We start from the raw sequence: 16,531 nt of genomic DNA, 5'->3' as shown, positions 1-16,531 counted from the left end.
ATAGACGGGCATTTATTTTGAGTATTTTGGTAAGGTTACGATTTGTAAGGTTATATATATATATATATATATATATATATATATATATATATATATATATATATATATATATATATATATAAAAAGCGACTGCACTCTATCTATGTTTCATGTAGATTATATATGTAATCATTATAATGGAAAACTAGTGCACATTATGATCATATAAATATGATGATGCTAATACCGCTATTTACTGTCCACTGCTGAAAATAATCTTTTCCTTTGGGGAAGTTTGCGAGTAGTCGCTAGGCTTGGCAGGCAGGTTTGCAGATGCAATTAGGCTTTGATGAGGTTTTAAGATGGACGCTGCTGCCCATCCGTTGACTATTAAATTCCCTTAGTCGCTTACTACGACACTCACGAAAAAGGAAGAAATAGCTTATTCTATGCCGGGACTACACGGCCATATAAATATAATTACATGAGTATAAAAAACAAATATTACTTACATGTACAAATATATTTTATAAAACATACATCAAAATAAACACACATAAATATACAATAATATATTATTATACCAATAAAATAACAATAGAGATCAAAGGTGACGATGATGATGATCTATTTTCACAACTTCTTTATAAAAGATTTGTAGATTGTTTAAAAGTAAGTTTGTTAGACATATGTCTTATGTCAGTAGATAGCGCATTCCAGAGTCATGAGGCCTTATGAAAAGTTCTCTTCCAACAAACCTAAAGTGAAAAGGAGCAATAATGTCAGCGGGTAGGAGGATGTATTTTTTATACCACCGTATAATTTATATAATACATATTTTATTATAGACTTTTGGCTTTTGGCCACAACAGAATATCAGCGTTTTGCTCTTTTGAGGGCAAAGCAATAAACTGATTTGTGACCATTTTGTGTTACCATGGCGCACTCACGAGAAATTGTGTATTCTCTTTTATGTACTTTCTTCTTGTTATTTTTTTTATATGTTTTTTTTTCTTTAAATATGTACCAGCAGCTAATGTTATTTCTGTGTTATAAGTGACGCAAATAAATTATATATCTATCTATCTTTTATATAAAAAAATATAACATAGTAAATAAATCATCTACAAGATACATCAGGAATATCTTTTTAAGATTTAATATTAATTATTGTTCTCCTATGTAGACATAATAATACCCAATTGTCTATATGAAACTAAATTCATATAATATTTACCATTCCGCGTATCCAGAATGTCTCTATCAAATACCGAACAAGAGGGTCATATCGAATTGGGAATCGATTTTGTCGCCCGAAATAGGGTGTAAAGATCCCATTGTAATATAGATGTTGGCCATATGTCGAATGAATCTGAACCTTTTGCCACAACTCGTTAGTAGACGTAAAAATGTGAAACGAACGTAAACATTAATTAATTTATTCTAAACAAGATAATATTTGGTCACTTTAAGGTTTTCAAAATATCACATTGGTTGTATAAGTATACTAGTGATCCTTCCCAGCTTAACACGACTTCTTTTTAATAAAATATAGCTCATATTACTTGTTAATAGTATAGATTTCTATAGATAAAAGACTTTTTAAAATCGGTTAAATATTATGACCATTTACATTTATAATAATACTAAATTTTACTACGAGTAAGTTTAATGGCGGTCATGTGGACAAGGTGCAAATAATAAATATATATACGATTTTCCTTTTAAAAATAATTTAAAAAATGTCTTTTTAATTTAATTTAATTAAAAGTTAAATACTTGGAGATGAAAATAAATTCTCATTGTGTTACACAAAAGCTAAAATTACTATATATTGGATTAAATAAAAAATTTACTCTCAACAATAATTGCTAGTATATCTAATAGTACTAAGCAGGAGGAAAGGGGTTGTTATTAATTTAAATGTAATACATCAGCTCTCATAAAAAGCGTTCCCAGTCTCTTAGTTTCCCCCTGTCGGAACATACACAAGGACTAAATAAACTATTAAAATAATAATCCTTTAATAGCTATTCCAGTCACAATATGTTTAACACAACAATCAACTTTAGTGTGAGTACCAACGCACCCCCAGATCCAAGTGCATCGTTTAAATTCAAGCATGACAAAACATCTTAATCATTACGCTTCATAAAATTCTTAAGTGATTGCATGGGGACCGATTGCGTGGCTTTGAATTGATTTTGAAAATCAATCTAATTAACTGACTCGGGTTAACAACAGTTAGTTTTTGGAATTTTTTTATTTATGATAATACAAAATTATGCAGGATGAACGAAAGAAAGAAATAGAAATAATTATACCTAATTAGATTTTTTTAATGGATGAAAATGGAACGGTAACCCAGCCTGCGCTAACGGGATACGCTGGCGTAGCACCAGTGAAGGGTGATCGATGAGAATGAAAACACGCCAGTTACCCAATTACCATCATGACGACTTCACAAGGAATTAACCATGATAGTTTCCAGAGAGAACCGCGAGAAGATCGTCCTGGCTGGGTATATTGCTAGCAATGGGTTTCTTAGTCTCTATTACTAACAATCCCTTTCCCCCCTACCTAATTAGTTTGAAGATAGTCTCAAAGAAATTACAAATCGGGCTGTTTGTTTTTTTTCTTTTGTAAATGATAAAAGGTCGTCATTATATCAGTCCCTAACCGTTCACTGCTGATCCTAAGTCTTCCCCTTGGAGTGTTTGCCAGTAGTTGCCACGCTTGGCAGGCGGATTGATAACCTCAGTTAGGCTTTAGAGACGTTTTAAGAGGGATGCTGCTGCCCATCCTTAGCCCTTTCTTAGCCGTCTCTTACGCACCCACGGAAAAGTAAGTGGTAACCTATTCTATGCCAGGACTACACTACAATACGAGATCAACATTGGAGTGAATTTTTTACTTAAAATGTTATAAAAGTAAAAAAATTGCTAGATATATATTGCAATAGATATATACTTACACACAAAGAAAAAGTCGACTTAAAAAACCTTGACAATTGAAATTTTTAAGTCAAATCAGTATATCATTAAAATTAAATACAAAAACAAATTTTTCGAATGGCATTTTTTTAAAAAATAAATTCGAATTTCCATAGATGAACACAGCATCGCATAAGTTAATAGTAGAGTCGGCCGCGGGCAGGCGGGCAGAGATAATGAAATTGTGTACAGAAGCGCAACGAGCCGCGAGCGTGTCTCGGGCAAAAATCCACTTAACAAATTGCTGCTGATTCGAAGGGTTCTGGATTGTTGCCTGCTTTTACCGTTACGTCAATTATTCGTCGTGTTATCGATACTCGAACGCGTTTTGTAATTTTGTTGTGAGCACATACCGATTCTCAACTTTTTTACACGCAAAACAAACACATTATTGTTTACAAATTTAATTCTTCAAATAAATCTGATTATAATTAATTATCCCTTATGGTATCCCTCATTACTATATTAATTTTCTTGCTAAAACTAATATAATAAAGAGCCTACAGCCTACACAGGTTTAAGAATTAAAAACCAATGAGGAATAACAACTCACATGTTACCGTACATATAAGCAAACACAGTATATCCCGTTAAACGAAGAGGTAACCTAAAATATGTCAAAGGTAGTCGATAACTTTCAGTAACTTTACAAGGAAAGCCTATGTTCTGCAGTGGATACCAAAATACAAAAGGAAAAATATTTACTGATATGATTAGTACCATAATTTATAAAGAGCCTTTACACAATATATAATTCGGAAGATACTTGAGGAACCAACTTTCAATAGTAGTATTTCCGAAAAGAACATATTATCTGCTAAAAGCCCAGCAACACACCTGCAATCTCTTACGTTGCGGGTGCCTATGGACGGCGGTAATCACTTACCATCAGTTAAGCCGCAAGTTCGTTTGCTCTTCATATTATAAAAAAAAAATACTTATATGGATAAATGAAAATATAATTGTGTTACTATGCATTTTATTCAATATTAGTGACTGAAGTGATAATGATGATGATAAAGATAGGTAAATTGTAGAAGTATCTAATTAACTGTGTCATAATATAATACAATTGTGGAAATAAACTTATAGGAGTGCAATGTACTACAATTGTCCATTTACTAAATGAGCATTTACGACACGAGCATAAATTAATTAAACCATCAGAAACACGTATCATTTCAGTAGCGGTGACAATGAAAAAATAAAAATAAAAAAAAGAAATTGCAAAAAAACACTGGCTAGTAATGAATACGGCGCTGGGCGCGTTTCGCACGCAATTGCACAATTTCAATTATCACATTAGTTTGCGAGTGTATACGTGGGCGAGGCCGGGTTATACGGACTGAGGACTGATGGATTATTGTTGAATACATAATCAAGCTCAAACTTTAAATATTAATATTATTTAGGTATATTTTTTTTAATAAATTCTGCTATGGGCTAACAAATAATGAATAACCCATTGTTTATAATAAATATAAACAATATTAATAGAGATTCTGAAACATAATAGACGAAGAACATATTCCGGCATTAAGTCCGAAAAATTATAGAAACATTAAATTTTAAAGAAAAATAAATGATTATTAAGTTCGTCGAAGTTTATTCCTACAATACAGTACTACAGAACAATATATCGATTATGAAATTTTGTTTCAAATTTTCTTTAACTATAAAATAATCAACAAAAACTACAAGTCTCAATTCAGGCGTCATCTAGTATTTTTATCTAATTTTGTTTAATGACTCACCACCTTAACTGATATAACGAAACATAATATAGAATATCTACAATCCCAAAACAACAAAAATGATATGAATATTAATCAACCAAAGGCCGTAAAGGCAATTTTACACATCAGCGTCTAATAATGAACTCCGCATACAGAACGGGGCTTAATTTACATCAAACGTTGAAAAATCACAAGTTTATTCACAGTTAGAAAATTTCCACGATCAACTTCATGCCCCGCCGAAAGCAAAGGAAAGTTGGATCACAAAGGCCGCCGTCGATTTTTTTTTTATTTCAAAGTAGAAAATTTGAATCGAGTGAATTACAAAGCGAGTCGGTTATGATAGGGTTGGCACATAAATCAAAAAATTATCATAATAATAAAAAAATATAACAAATGATTTCATTTTTGTTTTTTATTGACTTGATATACTTATTGCTATAATGTCCCATTTCAGAATCAAGTTTTCCCGTATCCATATCCTTCCAAAATCTAGTGCCTGAATATAAAGTAATTTAAATTGAAATGTTGTCTTAATTGTCAGATTAAAATTATAGTTACAAATAATCCTTACTAATATAACAAATCCGAAAGTGAGTTTATTTGTTTGTTGAATTTTACCCGTAGCTCCTTTACGGCATAATGAATCACTCTCTGAAATTTCGTATGTACTATATAGAATGGAGAAGGATATAGATGAATAACTTTGTGTCACGGTCAGTGAACATATCCCTAACACGCGAACGAAGTCGCGAATAAAAGCTAGTATGTAATAATAAATAATAAATATAAATAATCTTTATTTCACTCTTTGTTACAATATAGTGTGAAGTCCCTAACTTAAGTAATAAAACAAAAAGCTGATAATAATAAAATCTATTGACTACCTAGGAGGTTTATAAAATATAAGCATTGTTTAAGGAACCATTTTCTACAATAGTCCTTAAACATAAATGGGACTTTATAAGTGAAAATATAAAAAAAAAATACCTATAATAGGTAATAATTAAAGTAATAAATAGTAACTAAGAGTTCTTACGTGACTGTATTTTAAGCTAATTGTTATAACCTACAGTAAGTTAAATTTCGAATGAGTATAAATTGCCTACATAAAGCGCTTCTAGTCACGCATGCTATCCTTTACAGAAATGTACAATAGGTATCCGAATAATGTCCTGTATTTATTTTTCTAAGTATCATCATAAGCAAAAGGGAAGAGTTATCAAATTTAAAAAACCCATATCCTAATACACATATATATAACATTTATTTACGTAATAAAATATATATAATATACTACTTAAGTTAAAAGTTAAAATATAAACACATATAACTTAATTTCAATAAATACACAATGCAATTACTATTTAAATAAAAAAGTATCTTAGAAAGATAGATTACATATCTGTTTAGCAAAAAAATGGTGTGGTCTATAAGCAATGTCAATATAAATACTTTATTCACATATATATATATATATATATATATATATATATATATGATATACATTATTAATATTTTTTTATCAAATCTTTCAGCCCTAAGTGTAAAATAAACGACATTCCAAATAGGAGACGCCTATCTGTATTGAATCCCCGAAAGAGGATCTAAAACAAAAGCACGACAATACCACATACCCTCTCCTCCCACATATCAATAGTTGGAGCGGTATTCTATTGAAATTTTGGTATTTGTCAGCCTGATTAGCCCGAATTCTTCCCAAAAGTATTGTTCTATATCAAATGAATGAATCAGCGGGAGATCAATAGTAGAGCTTATTTGCGGTATTCATTTCTTACTGTGAAGTTCCATAGGGTCGTAATTAATAAAATTTTTACAATGTTATTAAAAGTCTCGTAACTTTGAAAAAAAAAACTATAAACTGGACTAAATGGTGCATATACAATAATAATTATCTTATATCTACTTGTTTTATCATATAAAAAAAGTTTTTTTTTTACGCGATTTCAATATATTATTATTTTAAGTACCTACATACGTTATTTATGACAAAATAAAATTGTGTAAACCAAATTTATTTACTTACGACCGATATAATAATATAGACAAACAAAATAAACTCATATCTGAATGACAATATATTTGCGAGGACCGCAAACAAAAATAAAATGGCAACGCGTGCTCGAATAAAAGTTTGCTTAGGTATATCGCGAAAATGCATTTGCAGAGGGAACTTTTGAGAATTCTGTCATTGTGGCTGATAAATCGCAAATGGAGGAGTACCAATTTTTAACTAGTGGACTTATATTTTTTTCAATGGCAGAAAGAAAACTTTGATGACGTTTTAATGTTTCCTGCGCCGTTTATTGGATAGGGTATTTTACAAATTTCAGTAAGGGCGTATATATTTTGGTTTTTTTTTGATGGGTGAAAATGGAATGGTAACCCCGCCTGCGCTAACGGGATACGCTGGCGGAGCACCAATGAAGGGTGATAGATGAGAATGAAAACAACCCATCATGATGAATTCATCAGGAATTAACCATAATAGTTTCCAGGGGGAACCGCGAGAAAGTCGACCTGGCTGGGTATATTGCTAGCAATGGGATTCTCAGTCTACATTACTAACAATCCCTTTCCCCCTATATATTTTGGTTAGTTAGGTATTTGATTATCATCATCATTTAAAACGGCGTAATAAGGTGACAAAACCAATATGATCTATCCGATGTTAAGTGTATTGTGGGTTGTATATGTGGGTTGCTGGCATTAAAACTTTGCCATTAAAAATTTGATATAAATTTGATGATACATGTTTCATAATTTCTTTTATGCAATACAATACAATAACGTGACAAACAAGCTAATAGTCCACCTGATGGAAAATACAATGATGGAAAAAAAACTTTACTAGTATTGTACTTGTGAAAGCGATTTTATTTGTTTGTTATCACTTAGTGCATTAAGGATTTAACCTATCACCATGAAATTTGGTACAGGTATGTACTACATGGGATGAATAAGGATTTAAACTACTTTTTATTCCGGTCAGTAAATATATCCCAGACACGCGGATGAAATGGCAGTTAAAAGCTAGTTTTAAAATAAACTTAAAAATGTACTTACCTATCAATTATAACAGGATCTGATGGCGTTTCGTTTCTGTTGCCGCAACTTTTCTTATCACAACACCGACTGAAAAATAATAAGATTGTTATAACATATATGTCTATCAGACACAAATTATGAGTTTATCTATGTAAAATCTTTGATACATTGTATTATTATTATTATTTCGGCCATTCACTGTCCACTGGTGGACATAAGCCTTCCCCATGAGGGGAGTTTTGCCAGTAGTTGCCACGCTTGGCAGGCGGGTTAGCAACCGCAGTTAGGCTTTTAGAGACGTTTGAAGAGGGACGCTGCTGCCCATCCCTCGCCCTTTCGTATTTTACTTTTGACCCCCCCCCCCCCCTATGCGTTCCCTTTCCTGAGGATTAAGGTATTATGCTTGTGTACCCTGTAAATTCACTACCATATTCCACCTTTTAAACTGAAACAAAACCACACAAACACAACTGCCTCACGATGGAAATACGAATGGGACAGAAATCCAAGCAAACGATTTCCCTTTGGTACAAAAAAAATCTACCAAATATAACCTAAATAAATCCAGTAGGTAATTTCACATTACTGAAATGAAATGAAATAATACTACTACTAGGATGTATAAGTAATAATAATAAGTATAGGTACTATAAGGATGAAATGAAAACATTATTATAATTTACTAAATGTAAACAAATTCAAATTATAAATTTAATAATATAACCCACGTGAATAATTTCAAGTTATTTTTTTGAGTGGAACGACTGGTAACTTTTAAGGTAACTTATATCTTAAAAGTGATATCTTGAGGGAGAAAAATCAATATACTTGTATTCTTAGTAGATGTATCGAAGGGTTCCGAAGATGCGTATGACTCATCGGAACGATTTATAGTGGTCCGATATGACATCAAATACCAGGGAACTAAGAGGAATATTCTTTTTAGATTTTTAAAATTTAAATTCTTATAAGAATAGTAAAATGTAATAGAATCCTAAACGAAAAAAGGGAATTTACTACGTGAATAAACGTAGTTAAATAAATATGTAGGTATTTTAAGGGATATAATAAATACTTTATAGGTACAAAAAATAAAAAATCTTCCAAAATAACTACGCCTTCCTTTGATTCATGATTCCTTTTTAAAAACTTTAAAAATTTGAAGATAATTTAATATAACAATTTATTAAGGACGTCGAGTTGATTTTCGGCTATACGATTATACAAATATCAACATCGGATATCTTTTTTTAACAATGACCATTTAAACTCCTCACTTATTCGAAGTTGATTTTGTAGTTAATATATTTTGACCTCCGATTTCATAATACTTTGATTTACTTTGTAAGCTCGCCTTTTACCAATAAATAAAAATAACTATTTTTAAATTAAAGAACTAATTGTACAATGCTTATTATTTTTTCAATTCCAATAGATATTTTTATAATATGTAACGTTTTTTCTTACTACAAAAGTGCACATTTTTGTAAAGGAGTGTATAAAGATAGCGAACATTAGCACAGTTGTGAACTTAGTCTAGTTTGCATAATGGTAAAGAGAGCGTCGGAGGAGACAATATATATACATATATACGCACAATACGTTATAGTATTAGTTTGTCCTATTTATTATTTATTTCTTTTTAATGTTACACATTTTTTTTTAATTAAAATAACTTTATTAATCAAAAGAAAGTATGGTACAAAAAGGCGAACTTAATGCTATTTATTAGCACTCTCTACCAATAAACCTTCGGATATTATCTTTATATGTAACTAATTATTAAAAGTTCATCGCAAGCATATACTAACAAATACGCAATTACTTATAAAATTATTTGTCATTTTTCTATAAAGCAGAAGTACAAAATGTATTCATATATGATTAATACAATAACATGTTTTTCCTATTATTTCAACATTTGATAATTTCAGTCATGTCCATACTAATCGAACACAACGTTACACTGCACGCGCTCTACCGGGGCTCCTTGGCGCAAAGGGCAAAGACATTGAAAGGACAGACTCCCTCGAGACTCCTCCCCTGAAGACGAGCAAGAGGGACAAACATAGCGGACCGATTGAGACATCAACACTGCGTCTAAGGTGGAATAAAATTTTAATTGCTCACACAAATGCGGTCGCGTGTTTGTAAACACGTACACATAGAGACGTTGGCGAGACGCTACGCTCTTGTTACGACCGGAAAAACCACCCCAAACAAATGTTTAAATTAATAAGGACATTCACTTCTTTAGCGTTCGCAGACTTTTGTAATTACCAAGTTACGAGAGAATGGTGTTCGGCGAATGTAGGTCTGTGTTAACATGCTCTCAATGAAAATCTGTCGAGTTTAAATATAGGTATTTATATTTTATATCTGTATAGGTATTTATTTTTAGAATACGTAATATTTTTAAAAAGATAAAACCACAAATAAAGAAGAATTTAAAAATATTTTTATGAGAATATTTATATTACAGTACTAATAAAGTAAATAATAATAGGTATATCAGTTTAATTAGCTATTAATTAAAGTTACTTTTTTAAAATCAAATACTAAACAAACGCCTAAAGTCAAATACCTTATAATAATTTTAGTAAAATATAGATATAATACAAAATCTATATTTAAAAAAAAAAACAATGTAACTGCTAAAGACAGAATTACAATGGGCTTGTATTTGAGGAAAGATGACAAGCAAGAATTCGGTAGTCTATCCTTGTCACCCTAATAATAAATAATTTATTATTAGTGACACTTGGATGAATATTATTCGAAGAAATCTTTCTGATTCTACTCCCTTACTTAGAAAATAACCCCCAAATGAGACTTGATACTTAATAGTGTAAGTATAGGAAATATTGAATACCTAAATTAAATAATGTGGAAATTCTAAGCTGTAACTTTAAAATTCTAACCTACAGCTGTACGAAATCCTTGAGTTGGAAGCTCAACTTACTCGAAACCATTTTTATTTCATATAACTTAAATAATAATTTCTTCTTTTATGATACTTCGAATAGCAAGTGACTGCTCATCTGATGGAAAGAAGTAACTATCGCCTATAGACACGAACAGTACCATTGATATTACAGATACCAGAAGAAGACTTTGTACAAAAGTCGTTTGCTTGGGTACTTCTGTCCCATTCGTGTTTCAACCGTAAAGCAGTTGTGTTCGGATGGTTGTGTTCCGGTTTGAAGGGTGGAGTGGCGTGAATTTACAATGTACAGAAGAATAACACTTGAGTCCTCAGGAATGGCAACGCATGGAGGTTATCATAGGTGAAACAGTATACTCTATTATGCCCATGGTACTGTTCATGTCTATAGGCGACGGTTACCACTTTCCATCAAGTGGGCCGTCAGCTTGTTTGCCATTCTAAGTTGTATAAAAAGTATATACGAGTATATACTGTTATGGCCATGACATCTCTTATGCGTAGCTAGTTGCCTTAGGAGTACTTTCTTTATTATTCCTTATCATTCTACATTTCCATGTTAATAATTACAACTCTTTCACATGTTATTGTTTTTTATTTACAACCTATACCTATTTATATACAGAATGATGCGTGATTTATATGTAATTTTTCTAGGAGTCATACTCATATATTTGTACATAAAAGTACTGAAACGACTGAAGTAACCTAATATTGATATTTAATTCAAAAAGATTTTTTATTTACCCAATAAATCAATATTATTAGCGCCACATAGAACTAAAATTTATCCATCCTATTGAACATAATTGAAAACAATAAAAATATTAAAGTCTCTCGTACTAACTCAACAACTGAATATGCTGTGTTAATATGGAATGCTCATAATTTTTTATCACTTATCGACTCATCTTTTTGTTTCTTGATAAAAATATTCAAATTTCGTTTCTATTCCTTCAAAGATAGCTAACGAATTCCATTGCACTCTATATAAAACATATTATTGCGAATCCATTATGATGGATGCACATACCTGCACATAACTTCGTGTGTAAGTAAAACCCTGCACATTTCTGGATTTTTGTCTTGTCCCTCGTAAACGATGGGCTGAAACAAAAAGAACAGTAAACTCAATATGATTTTATTCTACCAATAGTTCCAGCTGTACCCACTTAATTACTGCAGTAAGGAAAAGAGATTGTTAGTATAGGAGCTAACAGTTCTACTGCTAACAATATACCCGTCAGGTTTATTTCCCGTCTGGAAACCATCGTGGTTAATTTCTGTAGTAAATTTATCACGATAGGCTACTTGAATTTATGCTCACATATCCCACGCTAGTCAGCACGCACTATTTAAAGAAAAGTCCAACTGATGGGACAGTTCCGTTCACTCCAAAGGACTAGCAAAAAAAAATTATTCAATTACAAACTCGGTACACTCAGAATATACTTTCCAATATATGACAATTAATATTAATTTACACCTTGCTAATTAATGTTTATTTTTGCTATAAGACGACTTTTTAAAAAGCAAGCAGATAGCCTACCTGACTAAACATTTTAAACGTTAAATAGGACATGAACAGTATTAAACACTACAAACACAGTAATTTACTAAACCCTTATTCATAAAAATGTTAATCTCTATTTTAACTATTGCAGTGTTTTGTCCTTTTCTATTGCATTAATTTCTCAATTTAAACAAATAATAATAATAATAATAATTCTTTATTTGGAAACGATTATAGCAGCTCTATTAGGATGGCGCTCGGAATAGACAAGTGCGCGGTCCTCCATGTGCAGAGGGGACGGGTCACTCAAACTGAAGGGATCGCCACAGATCCCTCTAATATTAAAACCCTCTCCGAGGCTGAAACATACCGGTATATGGGCATGTCACAAAACATCGGTGTGAAGGAGACGGATATGAAACAGTCAGTCCGCGAGGAATTTTTTGCGCGCCTTACAAGAGTACTGAAAAGTTCTTTGTCGGGCGCCAATAAAATCCGAGCTTATAACGGCTGGGTCATACCCGTACTCCTTTACACTTTTGGCGTGCTCAGATGGTCTCAAACCGAACTCGAAGCCCTGGATCGGAAAGTCCGCACAACTATGACCCTCCATAGAATGCATCACCCGAAATCGTCAGTCATGAGGCTGTATATCCCGCGGAAAGCTGGTGGTCGAGGCTTGTTAAGCGTTAAGACCATGCACAACCGCGAGATTGACAGCCTCAGGACATATTTTCTGGAGAAAAGAGACGAGGGTTTGCATAGAGAGGTCATAGAATGTGACAAAGGATTCACCCCTCTTTCTCTGGCTAAAGAGGACTGGCGAAAACCCGAAGTTTTGGGTACCTCTCAGCGGGAGGCCGTATGGAAAGAGAAGGAGTTGCACGGAAGGTTCTTCAAAGCCCTTCACGGGCCGTACGTAAACACGAAGACCTCCGTGCACTGGCTACAGTTCGGTGATCTCTTCGGAGAGACCGAGGGTTTTGTCTGTGCAATACAGGATCAGGTGGTTAAGACGAACAATTACCGAAAGCACATTCTGAAGGATGGCACTGAGGACATCTGTCGAGCATGTCGCCATCCCGGAGAGTCACTCAGACATGTGCTTTCGGGTTGTTCAGCTCTTGCCAACACTGAGTACTTGCACAGACACAACCAGGTAGCCAAAATACTCCATCAAGAGCTAGCTCTGAAGTACGGCCTCGCGAATGAGAGGTTGCCGTACTATAAGTATGAGCCCCAGCCGGTCTTCGAAAGCGACAGCGTAAGGCTCTACTGGGACCGATCCATCATCACGGACAGGACCGTTCTTGCGAACAAACCTGATATCGTGGTGATGGATCGGGCACTCTCGAGGGTGTTTTTGGTGGATGTCACCATACCGCATGACGAGAACCTCGTGAAAGCCGAAACCGAGAAGAAGAGAAAATATCTCGACCTGGCTCACGAGGTGACCGAAATGTGGGGGGTGACATCTACCGAAATCATCCCAATCGTTATGTCGGTGAACGGTCTTATCCCAACCAGTCTCGAACAACATCTCAGACGGTTGGGATTCAGAGGCGGTTCACTTCCGGGAAAGATGCAGAAAGCGGTGCTCTTAGATTCTGCCCGCATTGTACGCCGGTTTCTCTCCCTGGGGCCCTGAACCCCGGCCGACTGTGCTTCTGCCGGGGGTTAGTTGCCATCTCCTCTCCTTAAGAGGGGAGATGAGAATTTTAGTGAAATTTAAAAAATAATAATAATAATAATAATTCTTTATTTGGAACAAAAACAGTGGATACAATATTATTGAAAAACGATGATATCCGCAGAAGTATAAAACTGTGTTGCGAATATCAACGCCCTCCTCCTCATTGCAGGATTCCAAAACAGACATTTATGGTAGCTATCAATATATCAATATATCAATGAAGACATTTTGTTATATTTAGCAACCAACTACAATACTAATAAACTACAATAATTAAAAACAATATATATAATTTAAATACAGTAGCCTACATGTTAACTTAAAAACAAAAAAAAGAAAAACAAAATAAAAGTGTGTGTGCGTAAATGTGTGTGTGTGTTTGTGTGTGCGTGTGTGTGTGTGTCTGTGTGTGTGTGTGTGTGAACGTGTGTATGAGTGTGTGTGTATGAATTTGTGTATCTATGGAGGTGTGAAAAAAATTGTAAATTCATTCGGAAAATTTAATAAGATCTTCTGTATCATCATATGATAAGGATTGGAGAAATTTTAAACATTTATCTTTGCATTTATGGTAAGGTAAAGGATATATATCTAATTCTTTGTTTAATCTATTATATAGAGAGGAACTTATATGGTGATAATGTCGGCTCGCTATAGCAGTGCGTCGAGGTTCAATTTTACAAATTTTATAAGATTTACGCTTCGAAATTATCAGGTTTACTTCATACGGTATTTCAGAATGCTTACGTAGCATAGTATTTAAAATAAATAGTTGTCGAACAGTTAAAACCCGACAGAGCACATACAGTTCCATAGTAGGGAATAAAACTGGTTTTTTAGCCAAAACTTTCAAAACAGCTCTTTGAGCCCGTTCAAGCTTCAGCAATACTGTTTTAACAGCTCCACCCCAGGAGGTGATACAGTATGTTATTATAGACTGTGCGAGTGCATAATAGACAGTTTTTAAGGTGTTGAAATCCATGACGCCTCTTAATCTCTTAAAAACAAACATCAACCTTCTTACGCGGGAGACGGTACAATCAACATGTTGCCTCCACGTCATCGAACCGTCCAACGTTACCCCAAGATATTTTATACTTGTAACACGTTCCACGGATATACAATTGCAGGGATTAAGAATTGTTGAAGTTGGACAAATATGTGGACGAATCGAAAATGCGGAGGAAGGCCGAGAGATACTATTTATAGAGAAGGGGATAAATTTTGTCTTTAAGAGATTAAGTGTAAGAAGGTTTGACTGAAGCCACCTCATGACCAGCCTCATTGCATTCTCTGAATGCATTTGTGTCTCCATCCAGTCATGTCCACTGATGAGGAGAACTGTATCATCCGCATAGGTAACTATTTTGCAGTTTTGAATAGTCAAATTACAAAGCTCATTAATATAAATTAAAAATAAGGTAGGCCCTAGAACACTACCCTGAGGAACACCATAACTGATATATTCATCTTCACTTACATAACCATCAATAGTTACACACTGAGTACGGTTTGTAAGATAGCTTCTGAACATATCAAGAGCTATACCTCTAACACCTACACTTTCTAGTTTGCCAAGCAAAATAGGAATAGAGACAGTATCAAAGGCTTTAGAAAGGTCTAAGAATATACCCACAGATTTTTTCTTATTGTCAAAGTTTTCAGTAATTATATTGGTAAGTTCTAAAACTGCATCCTCCGTAGATTTTTTATTTCTAAATCCAAATTGGTTAGGTGATAGTATATTACGACTATCAATAAATGTTTTTAATCTACGGTTTAGGATTTTTTCAAATATCTTTGAAAAAACGGATAAGACTGAAATAGGTCTATAATTAGAAATAACGTCTCCATCTCCACCTTTAAAAATTGGATGTACTATTGCTTTTTTAAAAGCGTTAGGAAAAATACCCATATTGATAGCACAATTGAATACATATTTTAGTATAGAAATAATTACATGTCTTACTGACTTAATTATAGAAGTAGAGACACCGTCCCATCCAACAGCACAGTTGGTTTTTAAATTAATAATAATATTTTCAATTTCCTCTTCATCCACATCGAAAAAAGCCATAGAGTTGGGAGAAGATTGGCTACAGGTATCATGCCTGTGTAGTAAAGGCGTAGCTGAGTCATGTTGTATTCGAGAATTACCGTTATACCTTGATTCAATGGCGGATGCTAGATTCTTACCAATGTTAGCAAAGAATGTATTAACTAAGTTAACAGAAGATAATGGATTATTATTTAATTTCAGTAATCTTGTAGAATTACTTTGTCTATTCTGGAGATTAGCCATTCTCTTAATTAAACTCCATGTTTCCTTTGGATTCTTTCTGACCCTTTGGATCTCATTCTGTTGAAAATTCTTTTTAATTTTTTTTTTAAGAGATTATTACAAAAGGTACGATACCGTGTGTAGATTATTTTATGAATTTCATTATTGGGATTCTTCTTAAATTTACGGTATAACTTGTCTCTATGTCGTATACATTTCAGTAGGCCAGGAGTAATCCATGGTCTAATGATGCGTTTTCTACTGGAAATTTGTACATTACGACTATGAGTTTTGATAATGTTAGATACAATACTAACTAAGAG

At 33.2% G+C, this 16,531-nt stretch overlaps 1 protein-coding gene across 6 annotated transcripts in view; it reads right to left on the bottom strand.

Moving 5' to 3' along the window:
• Positions 1-16,531, bottom strand: part of LOC113509847 (transcription factor collier) — an 87,066-nt gene that overhangs the window by 41,241 nt on the left and 29,294 nt on the right. For all 6 annotated transcript variants that reach the window (XM_031910909.2, XM_031910914.2, XM_031910910.2 and 3 more), the window contains exons 6-7: positions 11,755-11,828; positions 7,796-7,864 (exon numbers count right to left, since the gene is read on the bottom strand). In XM_031910909.2, coding sequence (XP_031766769.1) covers positions 7,796-7,864; positions 11,755-11,828 — 143 coding nt within the window. The remainder of the gene's footprint in view (positions 1-7,795; positions 7,865-11,754; positions 11,829-16,531) is intronic.

This window comes from Galleria mellonella, unplaced genomic scaffold (genome assembly GCF_026898425.1).
Source record: "Galleria mellonella isolate WM207_F2 unplaced genomic scaffold, CSIRO_AGI_GalMel_v1 utg57, whole genome shotgun sequence".
NCBI lineage: Eukaryota > Metazoa > Arthropoda > Insecta > Lepidoptera > Pyralidae > Galleria > Galleria mellonella.
This window is presented reverse-complemented; position numbering and strand designations above follow the sequence as displayed.